The sequence below is a fragment of the Chanodichthys erythropterus genome, chromosome 12, assembly GCF_024489055.1.
Source record: "Chanodichthys erythropterus isolate Z2021 chromosome 12, ASM2448905v1, whole genome shotgun sequence".
Classification (NCBI taxonomy): Eukaryota; Metazoa; Chordata; class Actinopteri; order Cypriniformes; family Xenocyprididae; genus Chanodichthys; species Chanodichthys erythropterus.
The window spans coordinates 48,104,415-48,122,206 of record NC_090232.1 but is presented as its reverse complement, the minus strand read 5'-3'; the positions used below and the strand labels follow the sequence as shown (position 1 = coordinate 48,122,206).

The 17,792-nt window shown below is 46.8% G+C and overlaps 1 protein-coding gene across 2 annotated transcripts in view; it reads right to left on the bottom strand.

The window, feature by feature from the left end:
* Window positions 1-17,792, bottom strand: part of LOC137031495 (complement C3-like) — a 65,364-nt gene that overhangs the window by 5,756 nt on the left and 41,816 nt on the right. For both annotated transcript variants that reach the window (XM_067402482.1, XM_067402483.1), the window contains 8 exons: window positions 5,190-5,346; window positions 4,836-4,999; window positions 4,600-4,758; window positions 4,364-4,423; window positions 4,196-4,286; window positions 4,050-4,098; window positions 3,382-3,472; window positions 3,078-3,167 (listed from right to left, as the gene is read on the bottom strand). In XM_067402482.1, the coding sequence (XP_067258583.1) occupies window positions 3,078-3,167; window positions 3,382-3,472; window positions 4,050-4,098; window positions 4,196-4,286; window positions 4,364-4,423; window positions 4,600-4,758; window positions 4,836-4,999; window positions 5,190-5,346 (861 nt within the window). The remainder of the gene's footprint in view (window positions 1-3,077; window positions 3,168-3,381; window positions 3,473-4,049; window positions 4,099-4,195; window positions 4,287-4,363; window positions 4,424-4,599; window positions 4,759-4,835; window positions 5,000-5,189; window positions 5,347-17,792) is intronic.

The following is a 17,792-nucleotide window of genomic DNA, read 5'->3' as shown; positions in this document are numbered from 1 at the left end:
TGAGCTGCCGTTACAGGGGAATTGTCCACCTCTTTGAAGTAGAAAATTTCTGCCTTTGCTGGTTTTGGGTGTGAAGTGGGCAACGGAAGTCGGGAGAGCCCATCAGCATTAGCATGATGTTCCAATCTTCTGTATTTTATCTCATACTGATGTGCAGACAGAAGAAGGCCCCACCGCTGCATTCTTGCAGCTGCAAGTGAAGGAATACCTGAATGTGGGCCGAAAATGGAGGTGAGAGGTCTGTGATCAGTTAGAAGCGTAAATCGTCTTCCAAATAAGAACTGATGAAATTTCTTCACCCCAAACACAATAGCGAGTGCCTCACGCTCGATTTGGGCATAGTTACATTCTGCCTTACTCAAAGTTCGTGACGCAAAAGCGATGGGATTTTCCTCACCCGATGGCATGATGTGTGACACCACCGCCCCCACGCCATAGGGCGATGCGTCACATGCCAACTGCACTGGCAGAGCGGGGTTGAAATGAGTGAGAGCTTCAGACTGGGCTAAGGCTATTTTTACTTCATTGAAGGATTCTTCACATTGTTTGGTCCATTCCCACTTTTTTGATTTGTTCAGCAGGTCATGCAACGGTTTCAGCCTGTTAGCTAGATTTGGCACAAATTTCGCATAATATGTCAACAGGCCCAAAAAAGACCGAAGCTGACTCATGTTTTGCGGAGCTGGCGCTTCCACTATCGCCTTCACCTTTGAGGGTGCCTTGTGAAGTCCAGAACTATCAATCACATGGCCCAAATATTCAACTGAAGGGCAGAAAAACTCACACTTGTCCTTTCTGACCCTCAGTCCAAAATTCTGCAATCTCCGCAAGGTGGCTTCAAGGTTACTCAAATGCTCTTGCTCATCCTTTCCGGTGATCAGCAAATCATCAAGATAACACTGCACCCCGGTCAGCCCACTGAGAATCTGATCCATTGCTCTTTGAAACAGAGCCGGTGCATAGGTAATCCCAAAAGGAAGCCTCTGATATTGATACATCCCTTTATGGGTCACGATGGTCATAAGTTCTTATGAATTTGGGTCCACGTGCATTTGCAAGTATGCCTGGCACAAATCTATTTTACTGAACTGTTGGCCCCCAGCGAGATTGGAAAAAAGATCCTCAATAAGAGGCAGGGGATACTGTTCTGGGGTTAGAACCGGATTTATGGTGACCTTAAAATCTCCACACAGACGAAGGGAACCATCTTTTTTTAAGACCGGCACAATTGGTGTTGTCCACTCACTTGTGCGTACTGGTCGCAGAACTCCAGCCTTTACTAGTCTCTCTAATTCAGCTTCAACCTTGGGTTTAATGGCATATGCCACCGATCTGTTTTTCAAACACTTCTTTGACTGCCTGGTTTCACCATCAGTTTTACTGCAATGTCCTTCATACTTCCTAGTTCATCACTGAACACATCCGAATACTTATTTAGAATCCCTTGGAGTTTTGTGTTTTCGCTGACCAGATGGACCTCTTGCCAATCCAGCTTCATCCTTTCCAGCCAAGTTCTTCCTAACAAAGCTGGGTGATTGCCTTCGATAACATACAGCAGTAGTTTCTTCTTCTGCCTATTTAGTTCAACTGTCACCTCAATTACCCCTTTAACAGGAACTATCTCACCTGTGTAGGTCTTTAGTGTAATGTTGGATGGCTGAGGTGTGAGATGCGGCAACGTTTCTTTCAATGTTGTCACTGACACCAGTGATACCGCAGCTCCTGTGTCCACCTGTATCCGTACTGGTTTCCCATTTAAAATAGAAAAGTCAATTTGCATGACGTAAATACACAACAATATTGCAATTAATTTGCCCCACAGCCCCGCTATATCAGCGAATCACCGCATAACCGACGCACTGCGAGGACAATAAAATATTAGTTAGATAGCTTACTCCTCATTTAAAGAACAACTTGTTTAACACGAAATACTTCTCAATTCACAAAAACATTATTTATTCTCACTATGGGCCAATATTAAGAGAAATATTAAGTAAATAAATTAGAATAATCTCTTATTACCTCTAAGAGAATATGCAACGTTAATGCAGCATCATATAGCGAAAGCTCAGTCAGTTTACTTTCAGTTTATCTAGTGAATAGGCCTAATTGACTGGAGTTTGAGACTTCTTTACCCGCATAACTCTCACGCAAAGTTTGCACATTGTTTGTGTGATATCAACTGGCTCGCCTTCATGGTTTAAAATGGAAATATTTTCAGTATTGCAACGTGGCATTTTTTTTTTTTATCTCCAGTTGCTCACAAAATGATGGACACTGATTCACAAATTGTGCATGCCATTTCCTGTGTTAATAAAATGTTAAATAAATGAGTAAATAAACAACAAGCAAACTTAAACTTGTTTGCTTAAAATTTGCTGATGCAGGTACAAAAAAAACGTTTTGTACCTGAAAAAAAAAAAAAAAAAAATTCTCCCGATTAGACCTAAATGATGCAATTGTGCCCGTTTTTGTCCATTCCATTTACAAAAATGTACTATAGTCAAGTCAAGTCAAGTCATCTTCATTTATATAGTGCTTTTTAATGATTGTTTCAAAGCAGCTTCACAGTAATAATAGTAAAATTAATGGACAGACATTGTTTTTGCTTTACAGCAGCTCTAGGAAAAAGTTATTATTGAGCTAAAGTAAGTTTTTGATTGAATCACTTCCGTTGTAAAAATCGTTAATTATTAACTTAGGGGCCGCTTAAATGACACCATTTTAACTGAAAACAGAAGACTTTTAATGCGTTCTTGCCGTTCATTTACGTGTTTAGTCTATAGCGGGGTAGGCAAGTTCAGTCCTAGAGAGCCGCTGTCCTGCAGAGTTTAGCTTCAACCCTGAAAAAAACCTTCACCTGCCTGTAGAGATCCTGAAGAGCTTGTTCAGGTGTGTTTGATTAAGGTTGGAGCTACAGTGGCTCTCTAGGACCAAACTTGACACTTAGTCTCTCCTACAAAGTGACATCACCAAATGACTTGTCTGATCCGCATATATAAAGCAAAGCTCATGGTTTTCAGCAGGTCAAAAGAAAATGAGATGAAATGATCAGTCAACTCAGTCTGTTGAAATACCTTATCTAAGTAGAGGATGAGGGATCCTCGCTCTGACAGCACTTTGTCCAGCTCAAATTTCTGAATGTATCTCTCCTTCCCTGTGGACAACTGAGGACAAGAAAACAAGAAGTAAAAATCAATACATGATATGATCAAAATGTCTGTAGATGTTTATTAGATTCCTCTTCTATTTACATTTATGCTACTAGAACTGAGACGCTCCACAAGGCTTGTGAGTTTTTGTTTCTAGAATGGAATAATTTATTCATTGCTAAATACTGTAAATGTGAGGTAACACTTCATCAGTTTATCATCATGATACCTCTACAAGATCTTCGCTTTCCACCCTAAATCCCGTCGGTATGCCAATGTCCAGAATAGTCATGGTGGCATCGGTTTCATCTCTTTTGTAGCTGTAAAAATAGACAGATCAAGAGCAGATTTTATTAACAGGTTTTGTAGGTCTTCAGGTTTGCTTCATCTACTGATTCTGCGTTTAAGGCTGTTTTCACACTAGAGTTCTTGGTGCGAACCCGAGTCCATTTGATGTCAGAATTATTATATTGTAGTATAACGCAGAGCTGCTTGTCTCTGAATGATCTGTCTTTGAAGAACAAGTTGCATCTGCACTGTGGGAAAATGTGGCGCAGGATCAAACAAACCAAGTGTGAAAACAGCCTAAATGAGCACATGCTGATTAATTTCAAATAAAAATAGTTTCTTGACATAAAAATAAATATATTAGGAAATGTGGTTACACTTTATTTTAAGGTGTCTTTGTTACACTGTACGTATAAATTTAAGTACAGAGTAATATTAATTAACTACATGAACTTACTATAGGGTCAGGTGTAGGGTTTTTTTTTTTTTTTGGTTTAGGGTTAGTTGCATGTAATTATGAATAATTTATAGTTATTAATATAGTAACTTCATGTAACACATGTAACAATGACACTGTAAAATAGTATTACTGGAAATTAGTTCACATACAAGAAATCCATAGTGAGCCTGTAAGTTTCAAGGGCTCCTTCTTGTTTTGCTAAAGTGAAAAAAAGATAATTAAAATTCAAAAACAACAACACACATTTGGGTATTTTGCAGATTTCATTTTAGCATGAACTCTTTGTCAATCTTACTTTCAGGGTCTTTTTCCATCTTAACAGTCAGATCAAATAATCTACAGTCAGACTTCTTCTCAACAGGTCTGGCGTAGTACAGCGTCAAAACCTGAAAACAGCACAATAGATGTATATATGCTTGTTTTAATCTCGCTGTTGACCGTAAAAACACTCATGAACACTCACAGAGAGAGTGGCTGATCCAGTTCCTCTAGCCGTCACATTGAAGTCCTCGTTGATCTCCACCTGTTGAGTGAATATCATCAGAATAATCAAATCCATGATGTAAGAGTAAACACAAAACTATCAACATAGACAATAAATGATAGATGATGAATAACAAAACTCCCCAAATACAACACAATAATCCAACTGACATGAGCAGCACACAATTTGAAGCAGGTAGATGAGTTATTCGTCACCTTGTATGATCGTGTAAGATGTGCATTTCCTCTATTAATAGTAAATCTGACAGATTGTTGTCTTCCTGCCACTGCCAGCTCCACGTCCAGATTGAAGTTTTGTTGGTCCTTCACTTGTGTGCGATACTCTGCCACGGCCTGGAACACCATGATGGTCGCCTAGAAAGCACAGAAGAGCTTTCAAAGACAAGATCTACACCTGTTTACCACGGTAAAATGATGAGATGTTAGTGTACCTGTGTGGTGCCAGAACCACCATAATGAGACTGTTGTCTGCCCAGCCAGTGCACTGCCTCTCCTGCTTTATCGAAGTCTTTGGCCTTCACAAGCGCCAGCACAGCATAGGCCGTCGCCTCTAGAGAGTGATAATGCTGTCCAGCGACATTCCAAAACCTGCCGGCTGATTCAAACACAAATCAGGAATAGAAACAGGAGTGTGTTGCTGTTGCCTCTCTATTCGTTCTATTACTGTTATTGACACCAATAGGCAGCTATCATTACACCACAATACTTTGATAATTCTTCCATTATTTACGCTTGGGTTTGGGTTAGAATTAAAGCACAACACTTTTTGATGACTTGTCACTGACCTTCTCCTTGGGTGGAATGTTTCATCAAGATGTCTTTATTGAGTTTGTCAGCATTGGCCAGGGCGTAGGACGTCATCGCAACAGCGTAAGGATTGGTCAGGTGTGGAAGTCGACCTTCTAAGAAGACAACAGCCTTCCTGATACTTTCATCCAGACTCTATAAAAGTGTGTGAGAGAGGATAAATGTTCTTACATTTATATACAACATACAGTACACCATAATTGACTAACTGGTAAAGGTAAATGTTGTTACCTGTATGATTTCACCAGTCACAATTCTTTAGATTAACTTTGTCATAAGGGTCCATAAATTATTTAGTCAAATGTCAGAAAAAAGGTTTTAGACAGTAATGAAGCCATACATATACATTTGTTTTGCCTTGATTCTGGCCACAGACTCACTCACTGTTGTGAAGAAGAACCATGAATTTGAATAATTTAACCCCTTTAGTATTAATTATTTTTGAACAAAGTAATATTAGCAACCAAAAATTTGTTATGTCAATTTTAACTAAATCATCCTTTGTGTCTTGTTGCCTCCAAGTGTTGCCTTGTCCACTAATTATTATAAAGAGGAGTCACTTTATTATGGAGTCAATTTTTGGACTTTATTAACTATATATATATATATATATATATATATATATATATATATATATATATATATATATATATATATATATATATATATAAGCAATATTTGGTATTTGATTTTCAATTTTGGGATTCAAATTTTGTGGGTATTTTTTGTTTGTTTGTTTGTTTGTTTGTTTTTTTGCACATCTGGCATCCCCGTAACGAAACGGTTCTCATTCGTGCTTAAATGTTTACAATATAAAATGTGAAATACAATGCTCTTTTCTTACAATTATCTTACATAACCTAGCCGTTTTTTAATATGATGGAAAGTTCAAGGAACCCAACTTTTGTTATACTTAATAAATATATTTGCTTCTTAGCCAACTAATGTGTTCCCTGCAACTGGAGTATTCTCTGTCGGACGCAGTCTGAACTGCATGAGCTCGTATTTTGGGTTAAGCTGCACTGCTTTGTCATAGAAACAAAATATATTAGCTTTTTACCCATTATTATCAGTCTAAATGAATCTACTGCGAAATATAGGAGCTTGTTAAAACTCAAATGTGAGATGTTTCTGGGACAGCGTGTTCTTTAGTACTGTTTGTTTGTTTGTTTATTTTTCGCTCTTCTTTTATTTAAATAGCCTACCCTTTACTGTGTCAGTAATTACTGTGCTGCTAATTTCTGATTTGGGAGTGACTTGTTTGTCAGAAAAATGTTAGGCTACTTTATTAAAAGTATTGCTCTTAACAGACCTGTGTTTTATAGTTCAGTGTCCATCCTCGGAGCATTTAAGCCCTGCCTGTGTGAGGCGCACCGCTTCCAGCTCACGCTCACACTATATTTCTTCTCGTTACACATGCCTTTAAAAGAGAGAAGAATATCTTCAGCCCCCTCCTGATGAAGCTTCAAATATTCTGATTACTACCGAGCTTCGAAGCTCAAAAAAATGGTGCTTGGACCAGCCCTACAGGATGTGACTGTAAAACTGACTCAAATTGATATAAATTCTTACACATCAGTGTGTGAGTTTAGGGACAACACTTGTTGTGTTAATTTTGACATATTCTTTGTTTGATGATTTTAACACAGTAAATGTGCCAGGAAGGTGATCTGATGTTAACAAGCAGAATCACCAAAGAAAATCACAATGTAAGTCACCATCATGGAGATCGGGGTTTGTTTTAGCTGGGCTCTTGACCCTTGACTTTTTTAATTATATTTTGTTTGGACTGTTGTAATTTTAATTATAACTGCCAGACACGCAAAGAGAAAAGTTGATCAGGTGGTGTTGGTTATGTTTTCACATAATCATTATTTGATCTGAATCACTGAACTCATTTAAAGCCCAATCTCTGAGTTAGATTTACATTGTGATTTTCTCCTTTGGTGATCCTGCTTGTTAACAGCAGGTGCTCATCATTAATTTTCAATAGTCACACAATCAATTAATTGTTTTGATTGAATGGACTTGTTTTGGTCTTGGAATGTCTGGTCTCGACCACACTTCTGGTCTTCAATGGTCTTGGAGGGTTGGGGCCCGTATTTATCAAGCCTCTGAGAATTACTCACAATAAACTGCTAAGAATTGACTTAAGAATAAAAAAAAATTCTAGGCTCAAAGCTGCGCTTAAAAGTTAGTTATCAAGCATCTCAGTTGTAATTTTAGGAAGTGTAGGGCTAAATCTTAAGTGTCAGTTTTAGAGATTATTCACAACACTTTGCTGTGCCACAAACAGGACTGAATAGATTTCCTTATTTAAGAATATTCCAGGATAAATTCACATTGAATGGTGAAATTCCTAAGCGAAGTTTACATTCAACACACATTTGACAATAAAGAATTTTCAAGAGAATACATGATGATATACACATTGTAAATGGAAGATAAACAAGTTTTCCACCATGTTTTAATCACAAATTTTAAACCAGTGGGCTGTTAACTGACCTGCCTATACATAGCCTAGATTTTATGATATAATCAGCCACCATTGGCTCCAAAAGAAAACCGAACTGGTGCAAGGAAGAAGCGTTACTGCTTGATGAATGGGGCTGTTCACATATTGCGCCTAAAAACATGTGGAAAGCGTGGCCACGCCACTTTCTCCTCCTTTCCACAAGTGCTTGTGGCCGAAAAAAAAAAGGGCTGAAGCTGATCTGTTGGTTCTTATAACATGACCTGCGTTGCACTTGTGGCATTCTGAAAGGTTGAGATGTTTTCATATCGCTGCGGCATGGGCGCGCCTGGAAAAAACTAGGGCGCCGCATCGCATGCGCATCGCTTCTATTATTAGCACTCTTGCCGTGCGCCTGTATTTAAAATAATGAATTTGTGCGGGCAAAAGCGATATGTGAACGGCCCTTTAGTCAAACAATTGAGCCCAACATAATCAGTGCTGACAAAGATGATGCCTGCTCTGTCCAAACGATACCGTTTGATTAACTGCTCGTCAGAGCTGACTTTAATAACTGGGAGAGAAAGAGTGATTCTAAAGTTTGAAAGTAGGCAAAACATTTTTTTTTTTTAAATGGCACTTTGAGAAGCTTGATAAATACGGTCTCGACCTAGTCTCGACCACATCTCTGGTCTTGAATGGTCTTGGTTTTGGAGGTCTGATCTTCACCTCTGAAATGAACACAAAGTTGTGTAAATGTGTAATATTAACACATTACAGGTATTCTTGGCTGCACAGATTGTGTTGATGCTGTGAACAAATACAGAGGTTGTGTTCATTTTAAAACTACACATAATATGTGTAAAACAATTGAATTCTTCCAACACATTTTATGCAATATTGACACAAAATGTGTAAACTAGAGTGCTACACATAATATGTCTTTTTTTCTAATCATTTCTTTTTATAGTGTAATCACAGCATGCTGATTAACAGCCATATTGCACAGCTACTCGTGTGATATTGCATTTATACAACAGTTTGACGGCATAAATGTGTAAATAAATAAGTAACAACAACTGTCTTTAAAAGCCTCTTTTGTGAGGAACTACTTCCTACAGCCAAGGATTCAAATCTCAAGTCACAGTTATCAGTTGAGCCCAAGCCTAATTCTAAAATATCACTATGAACTAGTAACGAAGGAAGCTGTTTCATTGAAACTCATTGTAATATGTAGAGTATTATGAGAGAGAGATCGCCTGAGCGAGTGTATTACCTGCATCTAGCTTATATTCTTCATATTCATATCCTGATCAAGATGGCGCCGCGCATGGCAGCCACAGTGCTTCGCTCTTCAGTGTTTGTTCTGTTTTCGTTAGTTTTTCCTGTTTTCTGTTTTTCAAACACCATCAGTTTTACCAGGGATGAACTGCTGAACATTCGGCAGTACACACCACAAAATCTTTTACCGGATTTCGATTATTCAGACGTTTTGTTGAATGTTGTAGTCGGCGGAGCGGCAGCGCTGTTTAGACGCTTCAGGACGCGCAGACGGGGAAAGCGCGCCGGCGCCCTCGTGAAGCTCAGACAGCGCGGATTAAGAACGCCGCTGCCTAGCATCCATCTGGCGAATCTCCGCTCTCTGCCCAACAAAATGGACGAACTCCGTCTGCTCTGACAGACAAATAAGGATTTTTCGAACTCGGCTGCTCTGTGCTTCACGGAAACCTGGCTGAACGACGCCATTCCGGACTGCGTGTTAAGTCTGCCGGGCTTTCAGCTGTTTAGATCAGATCGCGACGCAGAATCAACGGGAAATCACGCGGTGGCGGGACGTGCTTTTACATCAACGAAAGGTGGTGTTCAGATGTAACGGTGTTAAAGAAGATGTGCTGTCCAGATCTTGAAACACTCTTCATTAACTGCAAACCGTTCTATTCACCACGGGAGTTTTGCTCGTTCATTCTGGTGAGCGTCTACATTCCTCCGCAAGCGCACGTGAGCTCGGCTTTACAGTTACTCACTGATATGATCACAGAGAGCGAGCAACAACACCTGGACTCTGTTTTAATCTCTCTCACGTGAACTGCCCAAATACAGACAGCATGTTACTTGTCCCACCAGAGACAGTAATACACTGGATTGACTGTTACACAGCAATAAAGGATGCATATCACTCTGTCCCATGGGCAGCTTTGGGGCTCTCTGATCACTGTTTAGTTCATCTCATACCGACCTACAGGCAGAAACTGAAATCAGCTTAACCTGTAGCAAAGACTGTAAAGAGATGGACCACTTAAACAGAGCGGGCTTTACAAGCCTGTTTCGAATGGACTGATTGGAGTGTTTTTGAAGCTGCTGCCACCGATCTGGACGAGCTCACAGAGACTGCTTCTTCATATATCAGTTTCTGTGAGGATCTGTGCATTCCTACAAAGACTCATTTATCTTACAACAACGACAAACCCTGGTTCACTGCAAAACTCAGCCATCTCCGTCAGGCTAAAGAAGATGCTTGCAGAAAAGGGGACAGAGTCTTGTACAAACAGGCCAAATACACACTTGAAAAGGAGATCAGAGTGGCGAAGAGGAATTATTCTGATAAACTTCAGAATCAGTTTTCTTCTAATGACACAGCTTCACTGTGGAAAGGTCTGAAAGACATCACCAACCACAAGACACCATCCCCCAGCTCTGTGGAGAATCAACAACTGGCAGACGATCTGAACAATTTTATTGCAGGTTTGAAAAAACACCATTAACACCTCCAACAACCCCCCTCTTCCCCACACCTGCAATTCAGTTCAGTGAAGATGACGTGCGCCAGGTCTTCAGAAAGAACAAGAGAAGAAAGGCACCAGGCCCAGACAGCGTTTCACCAGCCTGTCTGAAAACCTGCGCTTACCAGCTGGCCCCCATCTTCACACAGATCTTCAACAGATCACTGGAGCTGTGCGAAGTCCCCTCATGCTTCAAACACTCCACCATCATCCCCGTCCCAAAGAAACCCAAAATTACTGGACTAAATGACTACAGACCTGTGGCTCTAACGTTTGTGGCCATGAAGTCATTTGAAAGACTGGTTCTGGCTTATCTGAAGGACATCAGTGGACCCTTACTGGACCCCCTGCAGTTTGCTTACCGAGGAAACAGGTCTGTGGATGATGCAGTCAATATGGGACTGCATTATGTTCTCCAGCATCTGGACAGACCAGGGTCTTATGTGAGGATCCTGTTTGTGGACTTCAGCTCTAACTCAGCTCTCCGTGCCCACCTCTGTCTGTCAGTGGATCACCAGCTTCCTGACAGACAGGCAGCAGCTAGTGAGGCTGGGAAAATTTTCATCCAGCAGCACCCTCACCATCAGCACCGGCACCCCTCAGGGCTGTGTTCTCTCCCCACTGCTCTTCTTCCTGTACACCAACAGACTGCACCTCTAAAGACCCCTCTGTCAAGCTCCTGAAGTTTGCAGATGACGCCACACTGATCAGCCTCATCCAGGACGGTGACGAGTCTGCTGCAGTCTTAACAACCTGGAGCTCAACACACTCGAGACATTGGAGATATGACTGTGGACTTCAAGAAACCCCCCCCCCCACACACACACACACACACTCACCATCATGAACAGCCCTGTGACTGCAGTGGAGTCATTCAGGTTCCTGGGCACCACCATCTCCCAGGACCTGAAGTGATACAACCACATCGAGTCCATTGTGAAAAAGGCCCAGCAGAGACTGTACTTCCTTCGCCAGCTGAGGAAGTTCAACCTGCCACAGGAGCTGCTAAAACAGTTCTACTCTTCCATCATCGAATCCATCCTCTGCACTTCAATTACCATCTGGTTCAGCTCAGCTACCAAATCTGACCTCAGAAGACTACAGAGGGTAGTCCGGTCTGCTGAGCGAATCATTGGCACAATCCTCCCCACTTTCCAAGAACTGTACTTATCCAGAGTGAGAAAAAGGGCAAAGAAGATCACTCTGTACCCCTCACATCCAGCACACTCCCTCTTTGAACTGTTGCCATCTGGTCGACGCTACAGAGCCCTGAGCACCAGAACGACCAGACACAGGAACAGTTTCTTCCCTCAAGCAATCCATCTCATGAACACTTGACAAACACGGAACACACAACACGATTACACTTTATTTACTTAAAACACTTATTTATATCTCAATTTGCACACATAATTGTACATACGATTGTCTATAATATATATAGTTCCCTTTCAGTCGGTCACGTTCGACGTACGTCAGTAGTGACCGACGAATTGGGATATCACTAGAGAGCCCCTATCAGCTTCGAGAAAACTAAAACAAGCCAATGAACATTGGCGTGCGATATTTGCATAACGCACCCCTCCCCATCCGGGGCATATAAAAGGGGGAGGAGATGCAATCGCACTCTGTCTTTCGTTTCGGAGCCAAGCTTTGGTGTCCTACAGCTAAGAAGATCTTTAAAACAAGAAGAAACAGCGTTCTTACCGTGTTTGGCGCAACGACACTGCAGCGAGTCCACGAGCTTCCGGGTCCGGGCGGCAACATCGGCTGTGAAACAGCGTTCCGCTGTAATTCCAATTGTTTGGTCTGCGATTTGGCCGGGTCCCGTGTGTGTGTGTTTACCACACTTCGTGACACTCCCTGTGTGTCTCATTCACAAAAGAGCTGTGAGTTTCCCCCTCTATTAGACTTTACAGACGAACCCTGCATCTGGGGAGATGGCATTTCGTCTGTGCGCTACTGGGTGTGGTCGTTCCCTGGTCCCTGCTGATGGGCACAATCGCTGTATCACGTGCTCGGGCGTTCAGCACGCTGAGGCCGCGTTTGTAGATGGTTCATGTTCTCATTGTGGGAACATGACTATCGCGGTGCTGTGGTCGAGACTCTCGTTCCTTGGTTCTCAGGGAGCGGGGGTCCCCTCCCCTATGCCCCGTGCGGCCGTTTTCTCTGGCTCCGGTCGGGGTGACGGTTCGTCGGCGTGTAGGCAGGGTGACTTGAGGGTCACGGTTAGGGCTTCCCCGCCGAGTGTTGCTCCGCGGGCTCCTGCCGCCTCTGCAGCACTGCAGCCAGTGGTGTTACCGCCGTGTCACGCCGGGCCCTCTTCGGAGCGTCCGGTATTGTCCTTCGGTGCACCTGCGGAGGACCAGATGTCGATCACGGTATCGGAAGGCGAGCATGAGTCCTCGGGAGAGGATGACTCGGCTGAGCCCCCGTCTCACGGGGTGGCGGCTGTGGCCGAGTCGGATCCTGAGTTGATGGCTGTGCTTTCCCGGGCTGCCGAGAGCGTCGGGCTCGTGTGGAACCCTCCACCCTGTCCCGGCCCCTCTCGGCTTGACGATTGGTACCTCGGGGCGGGTCGCGCTGGTCCTCAGCGTCCCGCCCCGATGCCTTTCTTCCCGGAGGTGCACGACGAGGTGACCAGGTCTTGGCGGACGCCGTATAGTGTTCGTTCGAGGCCAGGCCCCTCGTCCGCCTTCACCACCCTGGATGGCGGAGAGGCTAAAGGCTATACGGGAATCCCTCCAGTCGAACGGTCTGTAGCGATGCAGTTGTGCCCTACGGCCGCCGGCTGGCGTGGTGACCCGCGCCTTCCGTCCCGAGCCTGTAAGTTTTCTTCCTCTCTGACGGAGAAGGCTTATAGAGCTTGTGGGCAGGCCGCCTCCGCCCTGCATGCCATGGCCCTTTTGCAAGTGTATCAGGCAAAAGCGTTATCGGAAATGCCACAGGGTGGTCTTGACCAGCATCTGTTGGGGGAGTTGCGAGCTGCCACCGATCTCGCCCTACGGGCGACTAAAGTGACAGCACGCTCCGTTGGTCAAGCGATGGCTACTATGGTAGTCCAGCAGCGCCATCTATGGCTAAACCTGGCTGACATGAGGGAGACCGATAAATATCGGTTCCTGGACTCCCCCGTGTCCCAGGCTGGCCTATTCGGCGACGCAGTAGAGAGCTTCGCCCAACAGTTCTCTGCTGCCCAGAAGCAGGCTGAGGCCATTAAACATGTCTTGCCCCGCCGGCCCGCTGCTGCCTCCACCCCGCCGGCGGCGCAACCTCAGCCTGCTCATCGCCGAGGGCGCCCGGCCGCGTCGTCCTCCGCTCCCGCTAAGTTGGCCAAGCAGCAGCCTCCACCAGCCAAACAGCAGGGAGCCGGCGCCGGCCGGGGCGCCCAGCCCGCTCAAGCCAAGCCAGGTGGTAAGAGGTCGAGGAAGTCGCGATCCTGAAGCGGGCGACCTGGAGGAGGAAGTAGCAGCTCTTCAGGGGGGGATTCCATCTGCCCCTCCACTCCCGGGGGAGGGCCGGGAGAAACTTGTTGTATGTGTTCCGCCGCTGGCTCTCCGGAGTCCAGCGGTACCCACCTTTTCACAGAAAGAGCTGTTTCCCCTTCATCCTCCAGGTCACAAGAGGGCGCGGTTGTCAGGACCCGGGGCTCTGCCTTGGTGTCCGCAGCCCCCTCTCATTTCGCCAGTAGGGGGCGCCCCGATGGTGCAGGCCGTACCACGTGTACCGTCTCCCATCGTTGCTGTCACCCCGCAGAATTTGACTCCACTTCGGGCCGCTGTGCTGTCCGAGTCGAGTCCCAGTATTCTGCCTCGCTGCCCCACTCCCGGTGCGCCTGTGGTGCCCTTGGTCCCGCTCGTTCGGCGTCTGGAAGCCTGGTTAACGCTTCCCAGCCCGTCCCGCTGGCTCATCCGCACTATCAGGCTCGGCTATGCGATTCAGTTCGCCCGGCGTCCCCCGGTGTTCAGAGGTGTCCACTACACTCAGGTGTCACTGGACAGTGCTCCTGTTCTTCGGGCGGAGATTGCTGTCCTCCTGGCGAAGGATGCAATCGAGCCGGTCCCTCCAGCTGATATGAAGTCAGGGTTTTACAGTCCCTACTTCATTGTACCGAAGAAAGGAGGTGGGTTATGGCCAATCTTGGATCTGCGAGTCCTGAATCGGTCCCTTCACAGGCTGCCATTCAAGATGTTGACGCAGAAACGCATTTTTCAATGCATCCGTCCCCAAGATTGGTTCGCAGCTATAGACCTGAAGGACGCGTACTTTCATGTCTTGATTCTGCCTCGTCACAGACCCTTCCTACGGTTTGCGTTCGAGGGTCGGGCATATCAGTACAAAGTCCTGCCCTTCGGGCTGGCCCTGTCTCCCCGTGTCTTTACGAAGGTTGCGGAGGCGGCCATTGTTCCCCTCAAGGAACAAGGCGTTCGTATTCTCAACTATCTCGACGACTGGCTTATTCTAGCCAGTTCGCGGGAGCAGTTGTGCGAACACAGGGATCTGGTGTTGGCACACCTCAGCCGGTTGGGTCTTCGGGTCAACTGGGACAAGAGCAAACTCTCCCCCGGGCAGAGGATCTCTTATCTCGGTATGGAACTGGACTCGGTCGCCCTGACTGCGCAACTCACAGAGGAGCGCGTCCAGTCGGTGTTGAACTGCCTGAGTACGCTCAAGTGCAGGACAGCGGCCCCACTGAAAATGTTTCAGAGGCTCCTGGGGCATATGGCATCCGCAGCCGCGGTCACGCCGCTCGGATTGCTTCATATGAGGCCGCTCCAACACTGGCTCCATGGCCGGGTCCCGAGATGGGCGTGGCAACGCGGCACGTTCCGTGTTCCTGTGACACCGAGCTGTCGCCGTGCCCTCACTCGATGGTCAGACCCCTCGTTCCTGCGGGCAGGAGTTCCCCTCGAACAGGTGTCCAGGCACGCTGTGGTTCACACAGATGCCTCGCCCTTAGGGTGGGGCGCCACGTACAACGGGCATGCAGCCTCAGGTCTTTGGACGGGGCCTCAGCTGCATTGGCATATCAATTGCCTCGAGTTGCTGGCAGTTCGTCTTGCGCTGGGCCGCTTCAAGGAGCTGTTGACAGGCAAGCACGTTCTAGTCCGCTCAGACAGCATCGCGACCGTAGCGTACATCAATCATCAAGGTGGTCTACGCTCCCGCCGCATGTCGCAACTCGCCCGCCATCTCTTGTTATGGAGTCAGAAGCATCTGAGGTTGCTTCGTGCCAGTCATGTCCCAGGTGTGCTCAACCGTGCAGCCGACGAGCTTTCACGGCAGCCTCCACTTGCGGGCGAATGGAGACTCCATCCCCAGGTAGTCTAGCTGATTTGGCATTACTTCGGCGAGGCTCAGATAGATCTGTTTGCCTCCCAGGAGAATGCTCAGTGCCAGTGGTTCTATTCCCTGACCGCAGGTACTCTCGGCACGGATGCACTGGCACACAGTTGGCCCCGGGGTCTTCGCAAGTATGCGTTTCCCCCAGTGAGCCTTCTTGCTCAACTCTTGTGCAAAGTCAGGGAGGATGGGGAGCAGGTCTTGTTGGTGGCCCCTTATTGGCCCACCCGGACATGGTTTTCGGACCTCATGCTCCTCACGGCAGCCCCTCCCTGGCCCATTCCTCTGAGGAAGGATCTTCTGACTCAGAGAGGGGGCACCCTCTGGCACCCGCATCCCGACCTGTGGAACCTCCACGTGTGGTCCCTGGACGGGATGCGGAGGTTCTAAATGATCTCCCGCAGGTGGTTGTAGACACTATCACTTCCGCTAGAGCTCCTTCCACTAGGAGCCTCTATGCGTTGAAGTGGAACCTGTTCGTTGAGTGGTGCTCTTCTCTCCGAGAAGACCCCCGATCATGCTCGGTCAGATCCGTGCTTTCCTTTCTGCAGGAGGGTCTGGAGCGAAGGCTGTCTCCCTCCACCCTCAAAGTGTATGTTGCCGCCATCACAATGCAGTTGATGGGAAGTCCTTGGGGAAGCACGATCTGGTCGTCAGGTTCCTGAGGGGAGCGAGGAGACTGAATCCGCCTCGTCCCCCCTCCATACCCTCTTGGGATCTTTCCGTAGTTCTTTCATCCCTTCGAGCCCTTGCAATCAGTTGAGTTAAAAGTACTGTCCCTTAAGACCGTCCTCCTGGTTGCATTGGCCTCGCTCGAGGGTAGGGGACCTGCACGCATTTTCGGTCGACGAATCGTGCCTGGAATTCGGGCCTGGTGACTCTCACGTTATCCTGAGACCCCGGCCTGGATATGTGCCCAAGGTTCCTACCACTCCCTTCAGAGATCAGGTAGTGAACCTGCAAGCGCTGCCTTCGGAGGAGGCAGACCCAGCCCTGGCTTTGCTCTGTCCAGTCCGCGCTCTGCGCGTTTACGTGGATAGAACTCGAAGCTTTAGGACCTCAGATCAGCTCTTTGTCTGTTATGGAGGCCAGCAGAAAGGGAAGGCTGTCTCCAAGCAGAGGATGGCCCACTGGATTGTGGATGCCATCGCCCTGGCTTATGATTCCCAGGGCGTGCCTTGCCCGTTCGGGTTGAGAGCCCACTCCACCAGAGGAGTGGCCTCTTCCTGGGCGTTGGCTCAGGGCGCCTCGCTGACAGATATCTGTAGAGCTGCGGGCTGGGCGACACCAAACACGTTTGCTAGGTTTTATAGCTTACGTGTGGAACCGGTTTCTTCCCGTGTACTCGCTTCCACTAGCCGGTAGACGCGTTGAACCTGTTCTCTGTGTCGGCTTGCAATGCCATTCCCGCTCTCTGGGCTGGATACGTGCATTTTTGACTCCAGTCGTGTTCCCCGATCGGTGAACCCTGTTGAGTTCCTCCGCCTCCCCTTCGGCTCGGACATTGCGGAGTGTCTGATGCCCGACCAGCATCCACCTTCGGTGTTGTCTGTTGGTTGGGTTCCATATGTTGTAATCCCTCTAAGCGAGTGATTCCATATGTGTATGGTCCACGGTTACTCCCTACGGTGAGTCCGTGTCTTCCCTTAGCAGAGTTCTGCTGTCACCTGTCAGATGAGTCTCCCCCTACTTAGGTGGGGCCATCCCAGGGACATGTATGCGTTCTGCCCTTCGGGCCAGGCCATATGTTCCACGTAAATTCCTTCCCCTCTGGGTGGGTAGTGGCTCCGCAGCGTCCCCTTTGGGTTCGCTTTCCCAGTGTAGTCTAGTTTACTTAGTGGGTATTTCGGAACAGCAGTAGACTTCCCGGCGTAAGCTCGCCCCCTTCTCCATCCCCCTGGTGCGACGGGTGGCTAGAGCTTGCGCTGGGCACTGGAAGGGGTTCGTAACTGTGGCGTTTTATTTGGGATCCCAATTCGTCGGTCACTACTGGCGTACGTCGAACG